Source organism: Mastigoproctus giganteus, chromosome 4 (genome assembly GCF_048544385.1).
Source record: "Mastigoproctus giganteus isolate SK-2022 chromosome 4, ASM4854438v1, whole genome shotgun sequence".
In the NCBI taxonomy this organism is placed as follows: domain Eukaryota; kingdom Metazoa; phylum Arthropoda; class Arachnida; order Uropygi; family Thelyphonidae; genus Mastigoproctus; species Mastigoproctus giganteus.
Window position 1 is genome coordinate 190225155 of NC_143578.1, and position 26501 is coordinate 190251655.

Sequence of the window (26501 nt, forward strand, 5' to 3'; positions counted from 1 at the left end):
ATGACACTTGTTGAAAAGTTTTAGTCCGCTTAAGGGAGGAATTTTTAGTGGATTTTAAATTCATTGTTTTATCATACTTTTATCTCATTTTAATAGTATTTCATTCGTATTTCAAATTCGCATTTGTGACAAAATGTCTTCCTTCACTAAAGGTTGCATGGGTGTTTTGATATTTCGGGGGTCAGGTTGGGGTGTTGGACTGCCCGTGTGTCAATAGTGAGGAACACATTATGAGTTTTAAATTATGTAATCTTGTTTTAACGTATCATTTCGTAATTTATTCACATAAGGAGAATTGGTAAAGAAGAAATTCTACTAACTGAATAAAAGGTAACTCCTTGTTTATTTCTAAAAACAATAATTTATAGAATAAACCAGTAAGAATGAAGATTAACTAATACACCATTAAGAGACCATTATGATCACATTAAAACCCATTACAGGGTAGCAAACTGTTTGCTACTCTGTAATTGTTAATGTTGTGCTATTAGTTGGCTGGGTTATAAACAGAGAACAGTAAACTGTTCTCTGTTTTCAACTTAGCACAATTAATTGCATAAACAAGACAATTCCTACTTCTTACTGAGTGAGTTGAAGAAAACTTGTTCCTATGATAATTAACACAAACTACTTTTTTTGTTATTTACTGTACATTCATTATTGGAATGACCTCTGAGCACACAATGTGAACAGGCTATTTGCTTACCGAAACAACATTCTGCAGTATGACCATAAGACTGCTAACAATAACATCACTTAGTAACAACATTGGTACTAAGTGATGACATTTCAATCTATGTTTGCTACAATGAACAAAGATATGGTCTGATATCTCCAACATACTTCAAATCCTGAAGAAAATATCGACAATCCAATTATATCCTGAACGGTTCATATTAATTTTTTAAAAACTGACAAGGCTGAAATCCTCTTCACTTACTGGATATAAATTTCCAGTTATAATAACTTCTCTATATTCAAATCAATGTCATATAATATAATGCAAGGTCTTAAACATGAGATAGACAGAATAGGAGGGCAGAGGAAAGAAGTAATGCAGTTGGTTAAGAAGTGCACAGAATCTAAGGCAGTGCATGCAGGTGACATGGGTGGCCAGTGAAATGTTAAGCCAGTTTGGTATGACACAAGCTCTGAAAAAATAAAAATAAGAGCATGAGGGGCAAATTATGCAATGAAAAAAGCTTAATACAGCATCAGCCAATCCTCACTCAAAATTTCTCTAATCTTTCCTTAAATTTATTCCAACTACACACTTTTACAAAGCATTCGGAAATTTGTTCTAAGAATCAATTACTCTCTGACTGAAAGCAAATTTTTACACTTCTATTTTTGCAAATTTAATCCATGTATGTGTGTTGTTATAGAAAGAAATGGCATCAGCAATAAGAAAATGCAAATTATGTGCTTTCCTCCTCAGTGAATAGGTAACTATCCAGTTGACTTCTGAATTTCTTCAAACTGTCAGCCTCAACTACCTACAGAGGCAACTTGTTCCGGCAATCAACAACTTGCTGGCTAAAAGAAAATGTAGTTTAAACTTCTTTCCCTTGTAATAAGAATTTATGGCCCCTAGTTCCGAATTCTTTATAAAAGTGAAAATTCTGTCTTCATTTATTTTACTAACCCCTCTTAGAGCCTTATAGATCTCAATCAGGTTCCCTCTAAGGCGCTAGATTGCCAAGTTATGTAGCCCACATAATTGTCTTAAGTCAACGTACAATGACTTTCCATGTACAACTGCCCTTTTGCCAACCTCACCATGCGAGTTGTCTTGCTTTGATCCTTTCAAGTAGCTCAATGTCTTTTTTTAGATGAGGGTTCCAAACTTGGACACAGTATTCCAAATGCTGTCTTACACCTTATACAGTGTATTAGTTGTCTGACAGCACCAGGGGTTTCCCCATCCCCACCTTATACCTTATGCAGTGGGATTATGACTTCCCTATCTCTACAGATATTAGTATTACTAGTGGAAAATGATGTAAGAAAGCAAACTTGTAGAGCATCAGCAAAAAAAATAATAATAATAAATTAATTAAATAAAATTAAAATTTAAAAAAAGTCACCTCACCCATCCATGAATTTGTACAGTTCTTCCTTGTATTTATTCAAACTATCCATTTCCACAACAGATGGAAGTTTGTTCTAACAATCATTCATCCTTTCCAAATTTAAATTTATACCCCTCACATGTGTAGTCTCAGCAAGAGTTGCCATCAGCATTGAGCTTACTCAATCCATTCAAAGACTTAAAAACCTCAATCAGATCATCTCACAGGTCTCCAGATGCTGCAAGTTGCAGAACTGAAGCCTTGCTTGGAAAGAGACCCCTTTTGTTGCCTTTCTCTGAACCCATTCCAGCAGATCGACATCGTTCCTAATTTAGTTTTTTCAATCCATTTAAAAGTTTTAAACACTTCAACAAAGTCTCCTCAAATTTGCTTAGGTTCCAGGCTCTTTCGATTTGCAGGACCAAAATCTTTTACGGTAAGGGTACCCCCCCTTTCATATTCTTTGACTAATCTGGTTGCTTTTCTCTGCAACCATCCACATCCTTCTTAAAATGAGGCTTACAGACCTTTATGCACTGCCTTATACAACTGGGATCTGCTGTTGTTTCCTCACAAAACTTTATTCAATAAGATCCCACAAGAAACTAGCATTTATACTATAGAGCTGCATGCGATAGAAACAGCCCCTGATCACATTAAAAATAGCGATTACCAAAGGTATATGATATATAGTGACTCATAAAGCATGTTATAGGCTCTATTATCGATGAGGTGTAACCCTCACCCAGTCCTGTCCTGGATCCAGCAGATTCTTTTTTCTCTCGTTGAATCAGAATTTGATATTCACTTCTGCTGGATCTCAAGCCACATTGGGATCCGGGGAAATGAATTAGCTGATACTTCTGCCAAGTCAGCCATTTCCCTGAATAATCATTGCCTGTCAGTCCCCTATACAGACTACAGGCAAATAATATGCTCTAAATTATATTCACAATGGCAAGATTCCTGGAACAGACAAGCCACAAATAAATTATATCACATTAAGCCTGTAATCATGTAATGGCAGTCCAGTCTATGCAGGGTCCGAAGAGAGGAAGTTGTTCTTGCTCAGCTCTGCATAGGTCATAATCATCTAACCTTTTCCTTTTTTCTGAGGGCAAATGACCCACCTATGTGTGAGATATGTAACACTATTTTAACGGTTCGTCATGTGTTTATCCTGTTTTTATAGAACCATGACATTTATTTTTTAAGGATTTTAATTATCTGGCTGAACTATCTACACTCAGTCAGATTTTAAGTGACAGAGGCAACATGTCTGCCATTTTTAACTTTTTACACTCAATCAATTTATATACAAAGCTTTAAGTTTATATTTTTATATTTCTTATTTACCTTTATATAGTAGTATATCATGTTTACCTTCTTGATGTGGTAGCCAGTTTATAGGCTACCAAAATTTTTGTATCAGCTTTAATTTTGACTTGGTGCATTATGGCGTTAGTTGCCAATGCACCATTAAACACCAAACCAACCAACCAAACTTTACAACAGGGGCAATCACTTGCTTGTCCTTGCTGATGAAATTCCTGTACATCACTAACAGAACCACATGAGCTGTCGTAGCAGTCTATCTGCACTGCTCAGAGAACTTTGTGTTAGACTACTATTATCCCTAGGTCTTTTTTGTTCTCCAACATTTTGATACCCATCTAATTGGTATGTTTTTCTGGAATTATGCTACCCATATGCTGTACCTTACATATACCTATGTTAAACCTCAATTCCCACTTCTTAGCTCATGTTCCAATTTTTCTAGGTCTCGATGCAGAAGTATGCCCTGATTCTGGTCATTATCCACCCTTCCAATTTTTGTATCACTGCAAACTTACACAGTAAGCTTGATATACCTTAATCAATATTGTTAATGTATATTAAAACCGGTAAAGCATCCTAGAATGAACTCTGAAGGATTCCATTAACATCAGTCCTAGAAGAGCAGTGCCCATTAATAACCACCCTCTGTCTTCTGCCACTCAACCATCATATTATACACAGCAGTAACTTGGCCCTAATTCCACACTACATTAACAATATTGAGCAGTTTCTGAGGAACTGCTCCAATTTAGAGCAGTTCCTCAGAGTAGCACTTGGGATTTAATACTGATATTGTTACATTTTCAATCAAAAGCTTTTCTTTCATAAACTGCTTGGCTATTCATTTAGATATGACGCATTATTCACTTTTGACAAAAAAAGTTGCTGGCACAGGCTATTCAATGTGATGTAAATCCAGGAATCCCCTAAACAGCTGTAATGTGGTAGTGCCCGAGTTTTTATTGAACAATGAATTTGAAATCTTGGTGGTGTTATTCAATTTGAAAAGATATTAGTAATTTTAGATTGACTCATGACTAGTGATGATTTTTCTACAGAGAACGAAAACCCATGCTTGTCACTGGATGGAACATAGCTTTCCCCAACAGAAAAATATGACACAGTGAGGTGTTTTTTATGGAACTATTTCAGCACCTGCATTGAAATCCTATACATAATTGTTAAGAACTTGTTTGAAATATGCTTTTCCAAGAACAGACCCCCCAGGGAGTCTCCTTTAGCTGAGGCCAGCTCTGCCAGCAAGCCTGCACATTAAAATTGTTCTACTATTTGAGAAAACTTTTTTTTTTTTTTTTTTTTTAATCAATTACATAGACATAACTGTATTACAATTTTGTAAAACTTTTTGTTAGTATTTATTTTTGCCTTTCTTCTGCTTAGATATAGTTAGAAGTAGCTGAAATTAAGACTAATGGTTTTTTATTATAGCAATATTATGCCTGCATATAAAATGATCTATAAAATATTTATAGTAAAAACAGTAAAAATCCATGAAATAATCTATAAAACAACTAACTACACTCTTAAGTTCACTTTCTGGAAAGTCTTAGTTGTGCAGAGCATTGAAAAAATATTGGAATTTTTGACCTCCATTTATTGAAAAAAAAATATTGGAATTTTTCTAACCTCCATTTATGATGCAGGTTTGCACAGTGGAGCACCTCCAGTATTACTTTATTTACTGATACATAAACACATCAGTACACTAAAATCAGAAAATATCTCAGAAGATTTCCATACTTACTTCATGTTCCAGGAAAAGGGCTTTCAGTGTTCCATGAGACCAAAATTCCATTGCATAAGCAAGAAGTTTCATTGAAATAGGATTTACACGTAGAAAATTACCAACAAAAACCACCCTTTTGATTCCCTATAAAAAAAAAAAAGAGCAGTTTTAACTAAAAATTTCCAATATTACTGTGAAACTTACACAAATGCAGGCAAAAGTTTTTCTATTTAGAATATTAGGATACAAAAAATTTTCAGCCACATTTTTACTCGATTACTGGTAAAAATCTGGGCATATTCTTACTGTGTACGTGCCAAATCCAAAAATTTCCTTACTTCATACATGTCCCCCCTCACTTTTTTTTACTATTGAATAAACCATGAATTTTCAAAGTAATAGAGAAAACTTATCTACTAAAAGATCTAAACCTCCCAAACACTTTCTAGTTCATTTCACAAATATACGTGGTCACAGTTCTAATCTCAACAATGTCCGTTTCCACTTACAGTCTGCTAAACCCCATATATTTTTTTTTCTGACAGAATCTTAGTTATCAATTGATTCAACCACTGCTCGTCTCAGTTGCCCAAATTATTTGCTATATGATTCCTTTTGCCTCAAAGGTGATACTTGTGCATATGTCTGTTCCGATATTCCCTGTCAGAAACTTGGTAATTTGGAATCTCCTCTTTTCGATCTTCTCTGGCTTAAAATCTCTCTACCTCATTCTGTCAAATTCACCTGTTGTCTCTACCATTTTCCCAACTCCACTAATCACTTGGGGCTCTTTAACTTCCTCGCTCTTTCTCTAGCCCAACTTTCCTAACAGTGAGGTAATTTTCCTTGGCGATTTTACTGTTCACAAATCCAGCTGGCTTCTGTTCTTTAGTCACACAGACCCAGCTGGTCGAGATGCTGAGGCTTTTGCAATTACTAATGACCTCGCACAGATTGTTCTATTATCTACCAGAATACTGGACAATCCTAACCATACAGACAACATGCTTGATTTTTTTCTCACAAACGACTCTTCTAAGTACATGGCTGAAGCGAGTGGTCCTTTAGGCACCTCAGATCACAACTTGGTGATCGTCTTTTCTCCGATGAAGGCTTTATCTCATGGTTATTCCCAACCTCGTGTTTTTTGGCATTACAAGAATTCAAAATGGGATGACCTGCGACATTTCTTTTCCTTGGTCGGTTTACTGTTTCAAAACTTCTGATGTCAATGTTTGCTCAGATCGTGTCACTGAAATTATTCTTGTAGGAATGGAATCCTTTATTCCACCTTAAAATCTCGTCCTTTAAACCTTGGTTTTCCAATAAATGTGCAATTGGCTTGTTTCCAATTCTTCAGGTTCATTTTTTCCTACACCTGAGCTTGCAACAATTGTAAAGCAGTTATTAATCAGTCCAAACTAGATTTTGAACAGGCTAAGAGTAGAAAACTTGCTTCTTGCCCTAATGGTAGCCAAGCATTCTGGTCTCTTGCCAAAGCTACTGGCCACAACTTTTGCCCATCTCTGCTCTGTCCCACCTCTGTCAAAACCAGATGGTTCTATTGTCACTTCAGCTAAGGATAAAGCTGACCTACTAGCATCCAATTTTTCTTCCAACTCGTGTATTAATGATCCTGGTAAAACACCTCCCACCATTTCCAGCATGATCTATTCAATGCCTCCTGTGTTGTTCCGTCAAAAAGATGTCATTTTGACGAATCTTGATGCTAAGAATGCTCCAGGTCCACTTGTTCTCAAAACCTGCACTCCCAAACTTACTCCTGTTCTTTGCCACCTTTTTTCACTTTCTTATTCCAAAGCTGTTTTTCCTTCAACTTGGAAATTTGCTCATATCCAGCCAGTTCCTAAATAGAGTGACAAATCCCTCCCATCCAATTATCATCCCATTGCAATTACTTCTACCCTTTCTAAAGTAATGGAGAAATCAATTAACCGCCAACTCTTAAACTATCTAGAAACCCTCCGTCTGATCTACGATCGCCAGTATGGATTCCGTCACTGTCCATACACTGGTGATATTCTGGCTTTGTTACCCATTTATGGACAAATTCAATGGAAACATTGAGTGAAACAGAAGCAGCTGCTCTTGACATCTCAAAGGCTTTCGATCATGTTTGCTAACTGTTTTTTTTTTTTTAATTGGCTATCCAGTTATCTCTCTGATCGCTCACTGTGGGTGATGGTAGATGGTTAGTTAGTTAGTTATTTGGTTTTTAGGAGCATTAGCATATAAGGCCATATTACTCCAGGGATATGCGATGATCATTCCCTGACCTTTCCGCACCCTCCATATTTGGTGGTCATGGGCTCGAACCCCAGTCTAATCAAGAAACGTGTGCTACGCACAGCTGCTCCTTCCCACCTGGCTATGGAGGTGCCCTAATGGTAGATGGCTCTGTCTTCTAACTTCTCCACTAATGCTGGTGTCCCCCAAGGTTCAGTTCTTTCCCCCACTCTTTTCCTCTTGTATATTAATGACCTTCTTCCATTGACCGGAAATCCTATCCATAGTTTTGCTGATGATAGCACATTGCATTCCACTTTGCAGTTTGACAAATCTTGCCCTACTCAATCAGCTTCAACTTCTTGAATATCTGCTACCAACTCCTTAAATGCCGATCTCCAGTGGGGCAAAGACAACTTAGTTGACTACAATCCTTCTAAAACTTGGTCCTGTCTTATATCTCACAAAAAGGATTCTTCTGTTTCTATGCTTATCTTTGGTGACACTTTGATATCTAGGCAAGATGATATATCTCTTTTGGGGATTACCCTGACTTCTAATTTCTCTTGGCACAAGCACTTTACAAATATTGCGTCCTCTGCATCCAAAAAACTTGGTTTTCTCTTTCGCTCTCGGCATTACTTTTCTTCCAAACAGCTGTTCACTCTGTACAAATCGCAAATCCACCCCTACCATGGAATATTGTTCCCGTGTCTGGGACAGTGCCCCGAAAACCTCTCTCAGGATTCCAGATTCCATTTAGAATAGGGCAGTTAGGTTAATTAATGACTCATCTCTAACAGTGTCTCTCCACTCTCTGTCTCATATACATACTGTTTCTGCTGCATGCCTTTTCTACAGATACTTCCATGGGCACTTTTCTTCTGTATTGGCTTCTATAATTCCCACTCTCTCTTTCAAAACAGTTCGAACACGTGCCGCCACCAGCCAACGTCTACTTACTGTCGAACTTCAAACTCAAAGAACCAACTTTTCATCTTCCTCGTTTATTCATTGAACTGCCATTTTCTGGAACAACCTTCCTTCATATGTATTTCCTGACCTAAGAAGTTCAAGTCTAATGTCAAAAAATATCTTCTTTCGTCTTCTCAATCTGTAACCAATGCACAGTACTAAGTACTATAGGTTCTAATACCTTTCCTGTTTGGGTTTTCATAAAAAAAAAAAAAAATTAGATTTGTCAGTATCAACAATGAACACAATAATAAAGGACAAAGACAGAATATATATGAAATTGTGAAGGGATTGGCACCAATAAAGTCAACTATAATTAAGCGAGATGGAAAAGTTACTTATTGCGTGGATGGAAGACCAGATCCAAAAACACAACCCCTTAAGCCTCTGCCTCATGAAAACAAAGGTTTGTGCCATTTTTGAGGATTTTAAGAAGAAGAGTGACGATACTGAACCCACCTTTGTTGCAAGTCATGTATGGTCTGATAGGTTCTGTAAGAGATGCAGATATCAGAACATTGCCATAAGTGGTGAAGCAGCAAGCACAGATGGCTGCAGAAAAATTCAAGTACAAAAATTAACCCCCAGGGGCTCACAGCTGGTGGGTATAGGCTTGGCACACCCAGGGTCCTGATCTGAATACCATCATTCTTCTCTTTCTTGGTGATTCCCTTCTGATTCTTGTTCTCTCTCTCTCCCTCTCTCTCTCTCTCTCTCTCAGGGTAATTCAGAATTTTTTTTTTTTTTTTTTAGCTGGTGCAGCATAAGCCTTAGGCTTCCTTACACCATATGCTAATAATAATAATAAATCTGATGAGATTATGAGAAGTGGTGGTTATTTTCCACAAAAAATGCGTCTCCGTAGCTAGGTGGGAAGGAGCAGCAGTGCATAGCATACGCTTCTTGATTAGACTGGGGTTTGAGCCCATCATCACCAAATACGGAGGATGCGGAAAGGTCAGGGAATGACCACCGCATTTCCCGGAGCAATATGGCCTTAGTTGCTAATGCTCCCAAAAAAAAAACCAAACAGCAATAACAACCACAACTAATATTTAATGTGGACGAGACCAGCCTTCCTTGGAAAAAAACACCTAGTAGGACTTACATTTCAATTGAAGAAAAGTTGTCTGAGTTTAAAGCTTCCAAAGACAGGGTAATGCTCTTAGTGAGGGGTAACTCAAAGGTCTGGGTGATAAGAACCATGTTCGAAGAATGGTTTCTAAATGTGTTAGAAACTGAAGTTGAAAAATGTTGCTTACAAATGTCAGATTTATCTGACAGAATTATCCTTTTAAGATATTAATGCTCCTTGATAACGCTCCTGGTCATCCTAAATATCTAGATCAGGGTTTCTTAACCTTTTGCTTTAAGCGAGCAAGATTTTGCAGCTTACAATATGTGTGAGCACCATATATTAAAATATAAAATTTTCTGCTTAAAGATTAAAAATTTATATTTTAATTAATTTTTTAGCCGCATTACGCATACAAGAATTATATTTCTCAATTAAAATTTTTGGGTGTTAATATTTATTACGTTATCAGTGTGAATCTTGACTTTGAAGAGATGATGCCAAATTTTTGAATTTAATTTATTTCTCTATTATGAAGAGATAACTGCAAATTTTCTTCCAAATGTGAGGTCAACAATCTTGTCCTTTTTTTTTGTTTTTGACATTGTTCATTAATGAAAAAGCACTTTCACATGTGTACGTTGATCCGAACATAGAAAGTACTTTGAATGCTTCTCTTTATAATAAAGGAAATTTTTTGCAGTAGAAAGAACCCCAGAATTTTAAAATAGTTTTGTGTTGTAAAAGACATTTCAGAGCTAAACACGACTGCATATCAACAAGTTCTAACTCAGTAGCTGCTACTTCATTTTGATTGAAAATTTGTTCAAAGTTACTGATTTCAAAATTTCTCTAATTTATCATTAATTAAAATTTTGGGAGGTGCCCTTTCAAGGATTCAAATCTTTCTTGGAATTGGTCACTAAGGTCTTGATTACATTCATTATAAACAATGGGCACTCCCCAGCAGTTTCCTTCAGACATTTTGAAGAGTAGGAAAATGAAGCAAATTTCCTTTTAAAACTTTATTCTGAAACATTTGAAGTTTTTTCTCAAATACAATAATCTCCTCGTATAAAACTGCCACAAATTTTTCTTTTCCCTGTAGCCTCAAATTTAACTAATTTAAATGGCTGAAGATGTCAACCATGAATGAAAGTGTAATCTTGAAATCTTCAGTAAAAATTTCATTTTAAAAGGGTTTTCTTTATTGCTTTCTATTAGAAAAGCTTTCAGTTCTTCAAACACCTCCCAAATTCTGGAGAGCGCCTTTCCATGACTGAGCCAATGAACCTCTGTATAGGTAATAAGATCAGAATGCAGTGCTTGAAGATCTTCCAAAAATATTTTTATAAGTCGCTTATTTAGGGATTTAGCAATAAAATGGTTGATGACTTTAACAATGACTTCATGACATCTTAATTTCTTTTCGACCTTTCATTCGTGAACACAAGGCCTCAATATTAATCAAACAGTGATAATGCACAAAATTAAGTACCCTTTCATCTGTATTAAGATAAGCAATAAGGTCTTTGTTTTTACCTATAATGGAAGACACACCATTGGTAACAATTGATAAAAGTTTACTCATATCAATTTTGTGCACTGTAAGGAATTTCATTAGTGCGTCATATATATCTTTTCTAGTTGTATGACCAGTAAGCAGCACAATCACCAAAAAAATCTTCTTCACAGCTGCCATCATGTTGAATCAAATGAACAAAGCACGAGTTGTGATAGGCCCGAAACATCAGTCAACTCATCAAGTGCTAGTGAAAAAAATACACAACTTTCGATTCTCCCTAATAATTCATTGAATATTACATGTTTGTTTGTTATTTGGTTTTTAGGAGCATTAGCAACTAAGGCCATATTGCTCTGCGATATGCGGTGGTCATTCCCTGACCTTTCCGCATCCTCCGTATTTGGTGGTGACGGGCTCGAACCCCGGTCTAATCAAGAAGCATGTGCTATGCACTGCTGCTCCTTCCCACCTGGCTACGGAGGCGCCCGAATATTACATCTGCCATTTTATAAACTCAATTTGAAACTGTATGATTACTCAAAGAAATATTTTTGGCAGAGCTAATCAAGGTAACATTCTGTTTTTCTGGTAAGATACTAACAAACACTTTTAATGATGACACTACACAATATTTTATTATTTCACCATTAGTGTAAGGCAATGAATTCTTTGCAATCATATTTGATAAAATAAATGGAACTTCATTCGCTAACACTTTACTACTATTAGCTTGACCCAAATTTAAAATATTTTTCTGTCTTTCAAGTTTCTTTTTTTTCTTCTTGAAGTTCAGCTTTTCTAATATCACTAGATTTGGGAAAAGCTTCATGAAAATTCCTATGGCATGTTTCTAATGTTTTTCTCAATTCGACTTCTAACTGCTATCCAAACCTGCCTGACATAATGAGCAAATTACACCAGTTCCACTACTATTATCTATTACAAAATAATCATATTCCCAAGAGGACTGAAATGCATACTTTTTAATTTTTTTGTTTATTCGCATTTGAAACGTGTAGGTCTAAATTAGATGACTGCGAAGGTAGTACTAATGCATCATTTTTTTCCTCACCACGTTCGTTTTGGTTTCTTTTTAAAAACTTATCCATTTTGAAAAGTAACTTTAGTTAAATCTGTTAAAAGAAAATACATTTAAGCATTTGCACACAAAATCAAAAGATTTCTTACTATAACACTTTCATCACCTTTAAAAGTCAGCACTATACATATATGGTACCTATTGCAGCAGCGCAACTGAACAAAACCCAGCAGAAACCTGTTCAAACCAGAAAATTAGAATTGCACGAGGCAGTATCCTTGGTCTGTAGCGACACTATGGCAACAATGATTGTACTCTCAAAGTATTTTGCAAACATTTTTCTTACTAAATAAATGTCAAATTAACAATAATTAATAAGAAAAAATTTTAAGAATATCATCAGTGTCAAACCTTGACTGTTTTTCAGATTAAAACGTTGCGAAATATGTAATTTTCCTTGAATCACTAACAAAAGAAAGGATTTTCTAATGAAGAATGGTATGGATTTTTGTAGAATATCTTAGAAAGTTGAAAAATAGAAAGCACCTTTTTTAAATACAAAGATTTATATATAAATTTTTTAGCTTCAGTGAAGGTGCTCGCGAGCACCCATTTTAGGATAGGTCATGAGCAAAATTTATTTTTTAAAGAGCATAATGGTGTTCACTAGCACCAAGTTAATAACCCCTGATCTAGATGATACTTCACCGCTGTCCCTAGTTAAAGTTTTTAACTGTTATGGTACATGACTGCTTCTACAGGGATGGGATACACTTAAATAGAAAGGGTGCAAGAATTTTGCTGATGCTATCGAGACAGTGTTAGGTGGGTCGGAAAACTGCTAGCTTGGGGGGGATACAAGGACCAATATACAAAGGGTACTAGGAAAGTTTTTCAATACAGCTTTGTTTATTTAATTTTTTCAAAGTAATTTCCTCTACATTCAATACACCTCTCCATCCTCCGAAACCAATCTTTAAACCAGTTCTGCCAAGTTTCACTAGGGAGTAAAGCACACTCGTTGTCCCAAGCCCGTAGAAGGTCCTCATCACTGGAAAACCGCCTCCCTTTTAGCTTCATTTTCACATGTGGGAACAGTGCAAAGTCGCAGGGAGCAAGGTCTGGACTGAAGGGAGGGTGCTCGAGAAGTTTCAGTCCTGTCGTGGTCAAATATTCAGTGCAGGCTTTGGCGCGGTGAGCTGCAGCATTATCGTGATGGAGGTACCAGGTGTCCATTCTTGACTTTGGCCGCAGGTTCTTCATAGATCCAATGACTTTAGGCAGGCATTGTTCAGTATACCACTTAGCTGTGACTGTCTTCTGCGTGTCCAAAACGACACGTTCCACAATTCCACTCGATTTGAAAAATACAGCTATCATTTTCTTCTTTACAGATCGGGATTTTCTGACAATTACGGGTGTGTCGTCATCATCAAAGACCGAAACTTTGTTTTGAGCCTTGGTCGGCAGATCGTAATAGTACAGCCAAGTCTCGTCACCTGTCACGATGTTTTTCACATACCGAGATTGTCCCTTGTCAAACTTTTTTAACATCTCCCGGCACCAAGTCACACGTCGTGTCATCTGCTCTTCAGTCAGTTGATGCGGCACCCAGAGAGAACAAAGTTTCTTCACGTGCAAATGATCTTGCAGAATCGAACGAATTGCTGGTGCATTTAGGCCCAAAGTATCCTCTATCTGTTGGTAGGTCACTCGCCTGTTTTCGTCAAGCATTTTCCTCACAGCAGTAACGTTTTCCTCCGTAACTGACGTTCGTGGCCTTCCCGGCCTCTCAGAATCCTCCAGAGTGAAATTTCCCCTTTGGAATTCTCTATACCACCTGAATATCGTTGTACGATGTGGACAATCATCATCTAGTGCAAGAGTCATTTCTTCTAAGCACTGGTCTATGGTTAAACCACGCACGGAATTATACCGCAAAACTGTCCTTATCTCATTTCGTGACCACGATGCCATCGCAAGCACTTTACACTCTCACTACTAATGAATAACTGAGCCCATCGACTTGGCTATTATTTGTTATTTGGTTTTTTTTAGGAGCATTAGCAAGTAAGGCCATATTGCTCCGGGAATATGCGGTGGTCATTCCCTGACCTTTCCGCATCCTCCGTATTTGGTGGTGACGGGATCGAACCCCGGTCTAATCAAGAAGCGTGTGCTACGCACTGCTGCTCCTTCCCACCTGGCTACGGAGGCGCGCTTCGACTTGGCGCGGCGGCTACTATGCACATATGAACATGTCTCAACATGCAGCAACAAGCAGCTTCCTGTGATTCATTGTTGCGTCATATTGCAAAACTTTCCTAGTACCCTTTGTATTAACAGTAAGCCACTGGCAGAGGTGAAAGTGATTCTTGCACTGCTTCTACTGGAATGAGCAGCAGCCTGGAAAACAAAATGCAGGGTATTTCAGAGACTGCTACGAGTCAGTGACGTACAAGTAAACACATGGGTTGTGTTAGGGTAGCTAATAATACGAACAGGTGCACGTATACTTGCGTATACACCAATGCTAGGAGTTTGGTAAATAAATTTGATGAATTTGAGGTATTGCTCAAAACACCAAGGGCATATATTGTTGGGATATCAGAGACGTGGTGTCACACAGATATAAGGAATGCAAAACTGGAACTTGGGAAGTACAGTGTGTACAGGAAGGATAGACAGGATAGGAAGGGAGAAGGGGTTATGCTATTAGTTAAGAAACACATGAAATCCAAGGAAGTGAAGCCAGTCAACAACGCTGAGCAGTGCAGTGTCAAGTCAGTTTGGTGTGACATAAGCACTGGGAGATCAAAATTGAGAGTAGGAGTGTGTTATAGGCCTAATGACTCTGATGAGTATAATAAGAAACTGTACAGGGAAATAGAGTGGGTCAATAAATCAACGAGTCTTATAATGGGGGATTTTAATTTCCCAGATATTGACTGGAATTTGTAGGTTGGTCACTCATACACTAGCAAGGCTTTTGTGGATTTATTGGATGATTGTTTTCTACATCAGCATGTTCAGGAGGCAACTAGAGGAAATAATACTCTTGATCTGATTATCAGTAGTGATTCTTCATGCATTAAGAATCTGCAGATAAAGGAACCACTAGGTGGCAGTAATCGCACTGTACTGAAGCAGGATTTACTCAAAGAGGTAACTACCATCAGGGGTAAAGGGAAGGGTTTTTGCTTTCGTAAAGGCGACTACGGCGGTCTGAGACAGTATTTAAATTCAATACGGTGGGACCAACTGATGATGTTACCAAAGGCAAATTCAAAATGGGAAATATTCAAAGAATTTATCTTGGAAGCTACTAGGCTTTAGATACCAACTAAGAAATATTGTTCAAGGTTTAGGCCTAAATGGATGTCAGATGAACTGAGACACATGGCAGAGAAGAAAAATGCATGGTATACATATAAATTAATGGGTGACATGGAAGCCTATGATAGATATAAGCTGGTCTGAAACCAAGTCACAAAGGAGATTAGGCAGGTAAAGGCAGATTACGAGAAATCTTTGACAAAGGATGCGAAGAAAAACAGCAAAGAGTTCTTTACCTATGTAAACTCTAGAAGGAAAGAGATGAATCAGATTGGTGCATTGGATATTGATGGTTCAACTGTTGATGATCCTGCTCAGGTAGCTAACAAACTAAATGAGTATTTTGCATCTACATTCACACCCGAGGAGTTATTCAGGGAGGGGAATGCCAGAGGGGAATTAAACTCTGGCAGTGAGCTAGATGATTTTGTAATAACTGAGAGGAAAGTAGAGGAGAAATTGAAAATAAACATAAAATTGTTTATGTTTAAAGATAAACATAAAAAAGGCACCCGGGGTGGATGGGATCTATCCAGTTATATTAAAGGAGCAGCAAAGGAAGTAAGTAAACCCTTAGCCATAATTATGAGCGCTTCTTTGGACTGAGGGGGAGGTACCCATGGACTGGAGATGTGCAAATGTGACCCCAATTCACAAAGGAAGATCAAAGAGCGACAAGTAATTATAGACCTGTTGGTTTAACTTCTGTTTCAGCGAAATTAATGGAAGCACTGGTTAAGGAAGCACTGTAAATCATCTAGACAAGACTTCAGTTACAGCTCAAACTCAGCATGGGTTTGTTAAGGGGCAGTCTTGTCTGACCAATTTGATTGGATACTATGATGTGGTCACAAAGGAAGTGGATGCAGCGAACAACTTTAATACCAAATATGTATCTTACAAAGGCTTTTGATACTGTTGCATATGGAAGACTGCTGAACAAATTAGAGCAGTGTGGCATTGGAGGCAAATTACTGTTATGGATAAAGGGATGGTTGAGTGGGAGAAGACAGAGAGTGGTAATCAATGGACACTGCTCTTCATGGACTAATGTTATTAGTGGAGTCCCTCAGGGTTCAGTATTGCGTCCATTGTTGTTTTGTGTATTTATAAACAATATTGATGATCGTATATCAGGCTTAATGTCCAGGTTTGCAGACGATACGAAGGTTGGCAGGGTTGTTAATGACACTAATGACAGTACACTGCTGCAACAGGATCTAGAAAAGTTGAGCAGATGGGCTGAGAGGTGGCAAATGAAATTTAACATTGACAAAAGTAAAGTACTACATATGGGAAGCAGTAATCCCAGAGTAACATATAAACTCTGTGGTACCACACTGACAGTGGTAGAGAATGAAAAGGACCTGGGGGTAATTGTGTAGGCAGATAAGAAGTTTTCTGAGCAGTGCAGACGGTCTGCAAGAATAGCTCATGGTGTCTTGTCAATGATATACAGGAATTATTCTAGCAGGGATAAGGAAGTGATTATCCCCTTGTATAAGGCAATAGTCAGGCTACACCACAGAGTACTGTATACAGGTCTGGAGGCCTCATTTTAAGAAGGATGTAGAGCTGCTGGAATGAGTACAGAGAAAGGCAATAAGATCAGTGAATGGAACAAATGGGTTGCTCTTATGAAGAAAGGCTTAAGTTTTGCAAATTACAGTGTATGGAGATTAAGCACCTGTGAGGTGATCTGATTGAGGTGTATAAAGCCTTGAATGGTTTGAGCATGCTCAATGCTGATGGGATTCGTCCTCTTGCTCAGAAAAATTACCCGAGAGGGCATAAATTCAAATTGAGGAAAGACAGATGTAGGATAGATGTGTGGAAGTCTGCCTTTTGCCAGCAGTGGAACAGACTTCCACCAACCAAGTTGATAGTCTAAACAAATTTGAGGCTGAGCTGGACAGGTATTTGGAACAAACTGAGGGGGCGAAATGGGAGCGTTTTTTTTTTTTTTGGCTGATGCTGCATAAGCTTGCTTTCTTGCCTCATATGCCTCTACTAATGGTAATGCTAACAACTATTTTTCTTCATTCTTCTGAGGATATTATGTTGTTTTTGTAATTTTGGCATATCACGGAAATAGTAGCAATATTTTATTAGTCATTCCCAAGCTACGTAAAAATCGACTTACGCAAGAAGTCCTGGAACATACTATGTATGTTGGGGACAGGCTGTTCTTTACTTGTATGAATGCTGCATACATATATTTTGCTTCTTAATATTTTTAATAATAATGGATTCTTTAACATGAAAATGCTGAAAAAGTTTGGAATCTTTCCTTAAATATGAAATAAATTCTAAATATCTTCAAGATAGGGTATGTAACAGCCAATGATGTGTGTAGACTGAAAAACCCAGAACTATCTAATTTTTTTGGGGGGTGAGGATGGTTCTATATCATATCTTTAACCATAGATGTAGTAATCTTACCAACCATAGAAGACAAAATTACTGGTCGGTAACTGCCCATTGATTCTTTGAATCCTTTATGGATTGAAGAAACATTAGTACTTCTCCAGTCCAAGGGAATGATTCCTGAATCTAATGATTATCTCATTAACATTACTAGTGGGTGCATGCACTCACTTGCAACCTTTTTCAGTATAAATGGATGTACATCAGCTGCACCTGGGGCATTACTCTCTCAGCTTCAGCAGTTTTTTTGGATAAGTGCTTTTCTAATACACTAATAGCCTAATGGCATCCATAATGAGAGGTGGAACTGATTCTTGCATTGCTTTTATTGAAATATGCAGTATGCTATATTTATTCAGAGAAGTAACCATTGATATAGGAAAAAGGAATGGATTTTGTATTCATAAAGGTGATTATAATGGGCTCAGGAATTTTAACTCTTTCCAGTGGGACCAACTGATGTTAAAAAATCTAAATGCCAAATGTAAAGTGTTCAGAGTTGTAATTACAGAAGCTGCTAAGTCTGTAATTATAGAATCTGCTTTTTTTTTTTTTTTTTTTTCCATTAAAAAAAAAAAAGTGTTTGGTATTAGTATTAAAAATGGCATAATGATGTAAGGAAGCAATCTCATGTTGCATTTACTTGGGGGGAGGAGGAATTGTATTATTCCATTGTCAAAAAGTGCTCATCCAATTCTTCCTTGAATTTTTCTAAAATATATGCCTCAGCTACTATAGGCAATTTATTCTAATGTTCCACAACATGGTTCCTGAAAGTAAATTTCATTTAAGATCTGATGAAGGCAAATTAAGCTTACTGTTTAAGTTTGCAGATGATACAAAGGTTGTCAGAGTGATTAGTGAAAGGAATCAAGGCATATTGCAACAAGACCTATAAAAATTAGGCATATGGGCTTAGGCAGATATTTTGGAAAAAAAATTACCAACATTTTCCAAAAATTTGGAAGAAGATGGGCTGAGAAGTGGCAATTGAGTTTTAACATTAATAAGTGCAAGGTATGGGCAGCAGTAATCCCAGAAAAACATACTAATGAGGTGGTAATACTCTTGAGATGGTGGAGAATGAAAGAGACTTAGAGGTAACTGTACATGAAAGTAATTGGAGTAACTGTACTATGCACAGTACTGTACTTCATGTTAGACTGTATGTGTACTGTCTGACATGAAAAACTTTCATCAGTGCAGACTGGCTGCTAGGACAGTTCACAGGGGCGTTCTGTCAATGATATGCAGGAATTCTGCCAAAAAGTACAAGGAAGTGATTATCCCATATTGTATAAGAAAATGGTTAGACCACATCTTAAGCACTGCAAACAAGTCTGGAAGCCATATTTTATGAATAATGCAGAGCTCTTGGAATGGGTGCAGAGAAGGACAACCAGATTAGCCAACAGTACAAATAGTTACTCTTACCATAAAAGACTTCAGTTATGCAAACTGAAGTGCTTGGAAACTAGGCACCTATGAGGAGACTTCATTAAATCATTTAATTCTTTAAATGGATTGAGAAAACTAAATGCCGGCATCCTTACTCTTTCTCAGACAACACACAAGGAGACAAATTATAAAAAAGATGGCCGCAGGATAGATGTGCAAAAAGTTGCTTTCAGCCAGAGAGTAAATGATTCTTGTGGAGATGGTCCAGTATTGTGTCTTCAAAGGAATAATCCTTAGGCTTCTTTATGGATCTGAGAGATATTGGCGCCTTCTTCAGTCCAAGGTTTAAGCTCTTTAGGTGTTAAAGGTTCCACACCCTCATGATTCCCAGGTCACATTAACATTACTAACAGCTGGGTGCATTTGCTTGCCATATTTTTCGGTATAACTAGATGTGTATCATCCACTCCTGAGGCTTCACTCTTTCATCCTCTATACTTTTTTGGTTAGGAGCTTTTCATCATGTCACTTATCCGTTTATTTTACAATTCAACTCAACTTCACTATTTCCATTTGGCATAATGTTGTTTCAACAATAATGATAGCTGCAAAATACTTGCTCAACTCAATCACCATTTCAATTGGACTGAATTATACAACCAATTTAATCTTGCAAATGGTGTACTGAACTTACTTTCTGCTTCTTTGTATTCATATATGAGAAACATCATTCCTGGCAATAAATTGTTGAAATGAAATGTAAGAAAGGCACCTCGAGTGGATGGGATTTATCCAATTATATTAAGCAACGGATTATGGATGCTCTCATAATAATTAAGAGTTTGCTTAATAAAACCTTAGCTATAATTATGAGCTTCCTTAGATTCAAGAAAGGTTCCCTGCGGACTGGAAATGTGCAAATGTATCCCCAATTCCCAAAGGAGGATCAAAGGATGTCACAAGTAATTACAGACTTGTTAGTTTAACTTATGTTCAAGGGAAAATAATGGAATCACTGGTAAAAGAAGTAATGCAGGATTATCTAGACTGCAATTATACTTCAAGCACAGCATAGGTTTGTTAAGGAGAAACGTTGTCTGACCAATTTGAGCCAGACAAGGTTTTCCCTTAAAAGATTTCAAAAGGAATTGGATGAAAATAAATATTGATATCATAAACTTGGATTTCAGGAAAGATTCTGATACTGTTGCACATAAAAGACTGCTGTACAAATTTATCTATAGCAGCATTAAGGGAAAGTTGCTGCTATAGATAAAGGGATGGGTGAGTGGGAGAAAATAGAGAGTGGTAATCAATGATTGTTTGTTTGTTTATTTGGTTTTTAGGAGCATTAGCAACTAAGGCCATACTGCTCCGGGATATGAGGAGGCATTCCCTGACCTTTCCGCATCCTCCGTATTTGGTGGTGACGGGCTCGAACCCCGGTCTAATCAAGAAGCGTGTGCTACACACTGCTGCTCCTTCCCACTTGGCTACAGAGGTGCCGTGGTAATCAATGGACATTGCCCTTCATGGACTAATGTTATTAGTGGAGTCTCCCCAGGGTTCGGTGTTGGGTCCATTGTTGTTTTCTAAATTTAACAATTATATTGAAGAAGACATATCAGGCTTAACGTCCAAGTTTGCAAATTGATACAAAGGTTGACAGGTGGTTAATAACAGTACACTACTGTAACAGGATCTAGAAAAGTTAGGCATATGGGCTGAGAAATGGCAACTGAAGTTTAACATTGACAAATGCAAAGTACTGCATATGGGTAGCAATAACCCAGAGTAACATGCCAACTGTGTGGTACTACACCCAGGGTAATGGAAAATGAAAAAGACCTGAGGTAATTGTGCAGTCAGATATGAGGCTCTTTGAGCAATGCAAACAGGCTTCCAGGCCAGTTCATGAGGTTTTGTCAATGATATACAGAAATTTTGCTAGCAGGGATAAGGAGGTGATTATCCTATTGTATAAGGCAATGGTCAGACCACATCTTGAGTCCTGCATACAGGTCTGGAGGACTCATTTTGGAAGGATGCAGAGCTGCTGAATCAAATACAGAGAAGGGCAGTGAGATTGGTGAGGGGAACAAAGGGGAGATTCTCTTACCAAGAAAAGCTTCAGTTCTGCAAATTGCAGTGTCTGGAGACTAGTTATGCATAAGGTGGATTGAGGTATTTAAGGTTTTGATTGTATTGAACAAACTCAATGCTGATAGGATTCTTCGTCTTGCCCAGACCACATATGAGTGGGCACAAAGAAATGAATTTGTGCCTTTAGCCAGCTGGTGGTTGATTGCTGGAACAAACACCTCATCTGTTGTTGTGGAAGTTGATAGTTTAAATAAATTCAAGGAAAAATTATACAAACTATTGGAGGGAATGAATAGGTGAAATGAGAGGTACGTGTTTTTTTTTTGGCTGATGCTGATAACCAACAAACATACAGATCTTCCAAAAGAAACATACAAATATTTATTAAATAAGAAAAAATTCAGATGTACTTCCAATTGCTACTTACCTCTCTAATGAAGGTATGGAACTATTAGCACTAGAAGAGTCATTTTCACCTCTGCCAGCAGCTACTGTTAATCTATTAGTCCGTGTATTCCCCCAAGCTAGCAGTTTTCCGATCCACCTAACACTGCCTCAATAATATCAGCAAATATTTTTGCACCCTTTCTATTTAAGTGAATCTCATTCTTGTAGAAGCAGTCTCTCCTGTTAAGAAAGCACAGACCCAGCGGAGAAAAATTCTAAAATCCCCCCCCCTCAGTTCTCCCCCTGAGCCTTGCACTATCTCTTCAGGGCCGAATTGATCAACAAGACTCTCATCATATACTCCCTCCTATCGCATCTGGTCAGAATTTCAGACACTTTCAAATTCAACCCTAACTCATGGATTTTTTTAAACATTGACCTATACTTGTTAAGTAATTCTGCTGTCCTACTACTCTTATTATCATTAGTGCCAACATGTACAACAATGTCACCTTTTGTGCCCTTAAAAGATGATATCTGCTATACAACGTCATTAACCTTTGTCCTTGGTAGACATACCCTGGTCCTGTTCCACCTATCCTTTTTGCACAATATATTCCCTGTTTCCCTGACAATAGAGTTACAGACAAAAACTAGTTCCTGCGAGACCAGCACATTCTGCCTTGGGGGGGGGGGGGTTGCCACTGTGTTGTGTGATGTTGAAGTGCAAGCTCTGGCATTGATTTGGGCAGCTGAGAGCTTGATGGGCCCCTCAATTTAAATCCTTCAAGAGCATCTACCATGTCCTTCAAGCTCTCATATAGGCCTATAACAATGCTGAGTTGTCGCCTGATTTCCTCACACTCCTTACATGGCACATAAACAAAGACATTCTCTTGGCAATATAATGTCCTGTTCCTGACTGCTCCACAAACATCAAACAAGCAGTACATTTTAAAAGGCTGTGATTCAGAGGACAACTGTTTCCCCTCCCCCCTCTCAGTTCTCTCCTGAGCCACAGCACTCCCATATGCTTGAGCCTTTTTCTTTGCTGCTCTGGTCTGAGTCATGATTTGATTCAATTTCAAATAAAATTTCAATACAAAAATATAACCCTAACCTTATATCCCAAAACAGTTATAATACTATATATATTTCAGTATCGAGTATTATCTCCGCGTTACATTATATGAATTTCGTATCTCCTCTCAAGTTACACGTATTAATTTATAATGTTACATTTGTAAAATCTAAGTTGTTATATGTATTTAGTTAAAAAATTACATTTGTGAAATCTTAAGTATTTATAATATAAATAAATTTAACTATCTATTGTCACCCATGTGGTTCGAACTCTCTGCTAGCTATCTATGCCAAATCACTGATTCTAAAAGCTCTACGAATATTACTGTCCTACGTTACTTTTTTTTTTTTTTTTTTTTTTTGATAGTTGTTGGCGCATCGGCTTCTGTGGCCATATTGCGCCTCCCAAGGTTTTTTTGCAGTACTTTGATCCAAGCCCGAGGCGGGAATCGAACCCGCAACCTTTGGGTTGCCGGGCAGGTACTTTACCCACTCGGCTAGCCCGGTTGGCCCCCACGTTACAATCTATGTGACAAGTTAAATTATTAAATCATGTAAGTTGTGTTATAATTTATTATTTATAATCCTCTGCTGATACTGATTACTATGCTACAAGTTATGTAGAAACTACCAATATCTGCTGTATTGATACAAAAACAATGGAGGCAGATTTGAATGCTATTATCAATTCAATGCCTGCAGAAATCAACTGTGGTTTTCTATGCAATTACAAAGCCGAGTAAAAAATAAATGCACCAGTTTAATCAGCAAATCACTCAAATTTAAATCAAAAGTTATATATCAATAATAAGTTATAAATCAAGTTATATATCAATAATAAGTTACAAATCAAGTTATATATAAATAACAAGTTACAAATCAAGTTATATATCAAATCAATAAATAAAAAAAAAAAGTTCACTTAGTGGCTTTAAATGTGTCTGGCTCCCACTAGCCTCGTCAGCAAACTGAGCTCTCTCAGAGTCATGCTTTTTATTATCCCTATTGTGACTGACCTGAGGTGATTACAATGAAAGTTTAAAACTGACAGCATATCAGTAGGGTTTCTATAGACTGAGATATTAAGTATACTGTTCTTAAAACAGACATTCAAATACAGAAAAAGGAATGGATTTGTTAATGTTTCTCTCCTGCTAATTTAATAAGTATGTCCAGACTGTTCATGAAAAGAGTTGCGCTTTTCTTCACCACAGTTCCATGTAAGGAAAGTATCATCAACATACAACAATTTATAGGGCATTAAAATTTTCCAATTCAAATGTGGAGATATGCAATAAAATTATCTCCTAAGGTAGTTTGTGGTTAATCGCTTCTGCAAATATAGCAACTTAATTTATGTGTATATAAATTGAGTTGCTATATTTATTAAATTAATTAATAAATATTTATTAAATAAGAAAAAATTGATATATTTATTAAAAAAAAGAAATTAATAAATAATAAATTAAGCAGCACAACAATATCTCTTTCTCTCTAATAGGTAAGTATAATTATACATACTAAACAACACAGCTTTTGTTTTAAAGTGCAACTCATATGGATTGAGCTGCATGAATATTATAACAGCAAAAATGAAATTCAGCAATCTGTTATTACATGCAAGAAATTGTGAAATTTTTCAGAAATCTCAATAGTTATTTTTTTAATTCTCCATTGTAAAAGTTTTTCTCCGAAGCACATTCATTGTTACTTTCTCTCTCTCTCTTTCCCGACACAGATGCCCTGCATTTGTGTTGGGAAATCATACATTCTGTATCATCAGTAATCATATATTTTGGTTTTTAGTGCTGCAAACAAAATGGATTATGTGCATGCCTGTAGTATATGAATTACCCCTGATTCTTCAAAAAATTTCTGAGGAAGTGGATTGAGATGTAAAATTTAAAGGTGACATGCACAGTAGTGAATTTTTGTTATAGTTCCATTGAGTTTTTTTGGTTGGTTGGTTAGTGTTTTATGGTAAAAACAAAATAAAACTAGATTCAATTTATGCTTATCTGAATTTAAAATTCAGAAAGGCAATACAGGAACTCCCCGACTTACGTAATGCTCGATTTGCAATTCGACTTTATGTAAGTCTTTGCCGGCCTATACAAACTTAAAAAAATCGTGGAAACGTATTTTGCGTCCCATAGGAATAAATGGAGGTATCGTGAAAATATCGTAACGTGAACCCAATAACACATTTTTTTTTTTTTTTTTTTTTTTGTAATTCGTTCCACTTCCTTGGAAGTTGAAAATTTTGCTATTTTACTAAGCTATTTATTTCTCTAAAAGGTCATTTTTATAATGGAAATTGCACTACTTTCATCGTTATTATATGTTCTCATTATAAGAATCAAATTTGAACACCTTTGTGATATTTTTCTAAAGCATGTTTCTGGAGGTCACGACCATAAAACAATAAAAACATTTGCACTTTCCGGTTTATTGGGCTTTTCCGTTAGTGCATCTAATTATGAACAGGTAGTAAACTCGATCTTATTGCATATGCGATAATCCCGATAACTGGATTCTGTGGGTTTTCACGTTACTGTATTATGGTGAAATGTGTTCCCCTTCACTGAAATCTTCAATCATATAAAAAACAAATTTTCAGAAATTTCTCTTCATTCCTATTTACGTATTAAAATGATGAAGGGAAAGCGACCAATGAAAAGTGCAATTGGTTGTAGTGCCATGAAACGAAACAAAATTGATTTAGAAATGAAGATGAAAATGATAAAGAAGTACAAAGCAGGACAAAGTTTGTCATCTATTGCAAGGGTCTCGTTGCTTCAACAGTGAATACTATTTTAAAGGACAGTGCACGTATAAAAGAAAATGTCAAAGGATCAACGCACTTTAGATTAATAGTGATCACAAAACAGCATTCAGGTGCTATATCGAAGATAGAACAGCTGTTAATAATATGGATGGAAAATCAAATTCAGAAGTGAGTGCACCTGAGTCTAATGACCATTCAAGCAAAAGCAACAAGTATTTATGAAGATATTAAGGATAAGTACGGCGAATCCCAACCCAACCCAAGTTTGTGGCAAGTAACGGGTGGTTTAATAGACTAAAGCATCGTGCTGGTTTCCAAAACATTAAAGTATGCGGTGAAGTTGCCAGTGCCGATTCTGAAGCTGCAGAGAAATTTTGTGATGTGCTGAAAAAATTATGGATGAAGGCGGCTGGCTATTCAACGCAGCAAATTTTTAATGTCGACGAGACTGCTCTGTATTGGAAAAAAATGCCGCGTCGAACATACATTGCCAAAGAGAAAAATACAATGCCAGGTTTCAAGGCGTCAAAAGATAGGGCCACACTCTTGGGGCTAATGCAGTGGGAGATTACAGATTAATACCACTGCTTGTGTACCATTCTGGAAATCCTCGTGCATTTAAGGGCATCAATAAAGCCACCCTACCCGTGCATTTCCGATCGAACCAGAGAGCATGGATAACAGTATCTCTCTCTCTGAGGATCGGTTTAAATGCTGCTTCATTCCCAAGGTTGAAAAATATTGTAAAGACAACGACGTTCCTTTCAAAATTCTGCTTCTATTAGATAATGCTTCTGGACATCCTACACATCTAGACTATTTCAATTTGAACGTGAGAGTCATATTACTACCGCCAAACATGACTTCACCCATCCAAACTATGGATCAAGGTGTTATTTCGCATTTAAAAGCATACTATTTATGCACAACATTTGCTCGGACATTGTCTGCAGTAGACGAT

The 26501-nt window shown here is 37.0% G+C and overlaps 1 protein-coding gene across 3 annotated transcripts in view; it reads right to left on the reverse strand.

Moving 5' to 3' along the window:
* fbl (pantothenate kinase 3 fbl) overlaps positions 1-26501 on the reverse strand; it is a 176394-nt gene that overhangs the window by 14870 nt on the left and 135023 nt on the right. For all 3 annotated transcript variants that reach the window (XM_090371941.1, XM_090371940.1, XM_090371942.1), the window contains exon 8: positions 5176-5301. In XM_090371941.1, the coding sequence (XP_090228067.1) occupies positions 5176-5301 (126 nt within the window). The remainder of the gene's footprint in view (positions 1-5175; positions 5302-26501) is intronic.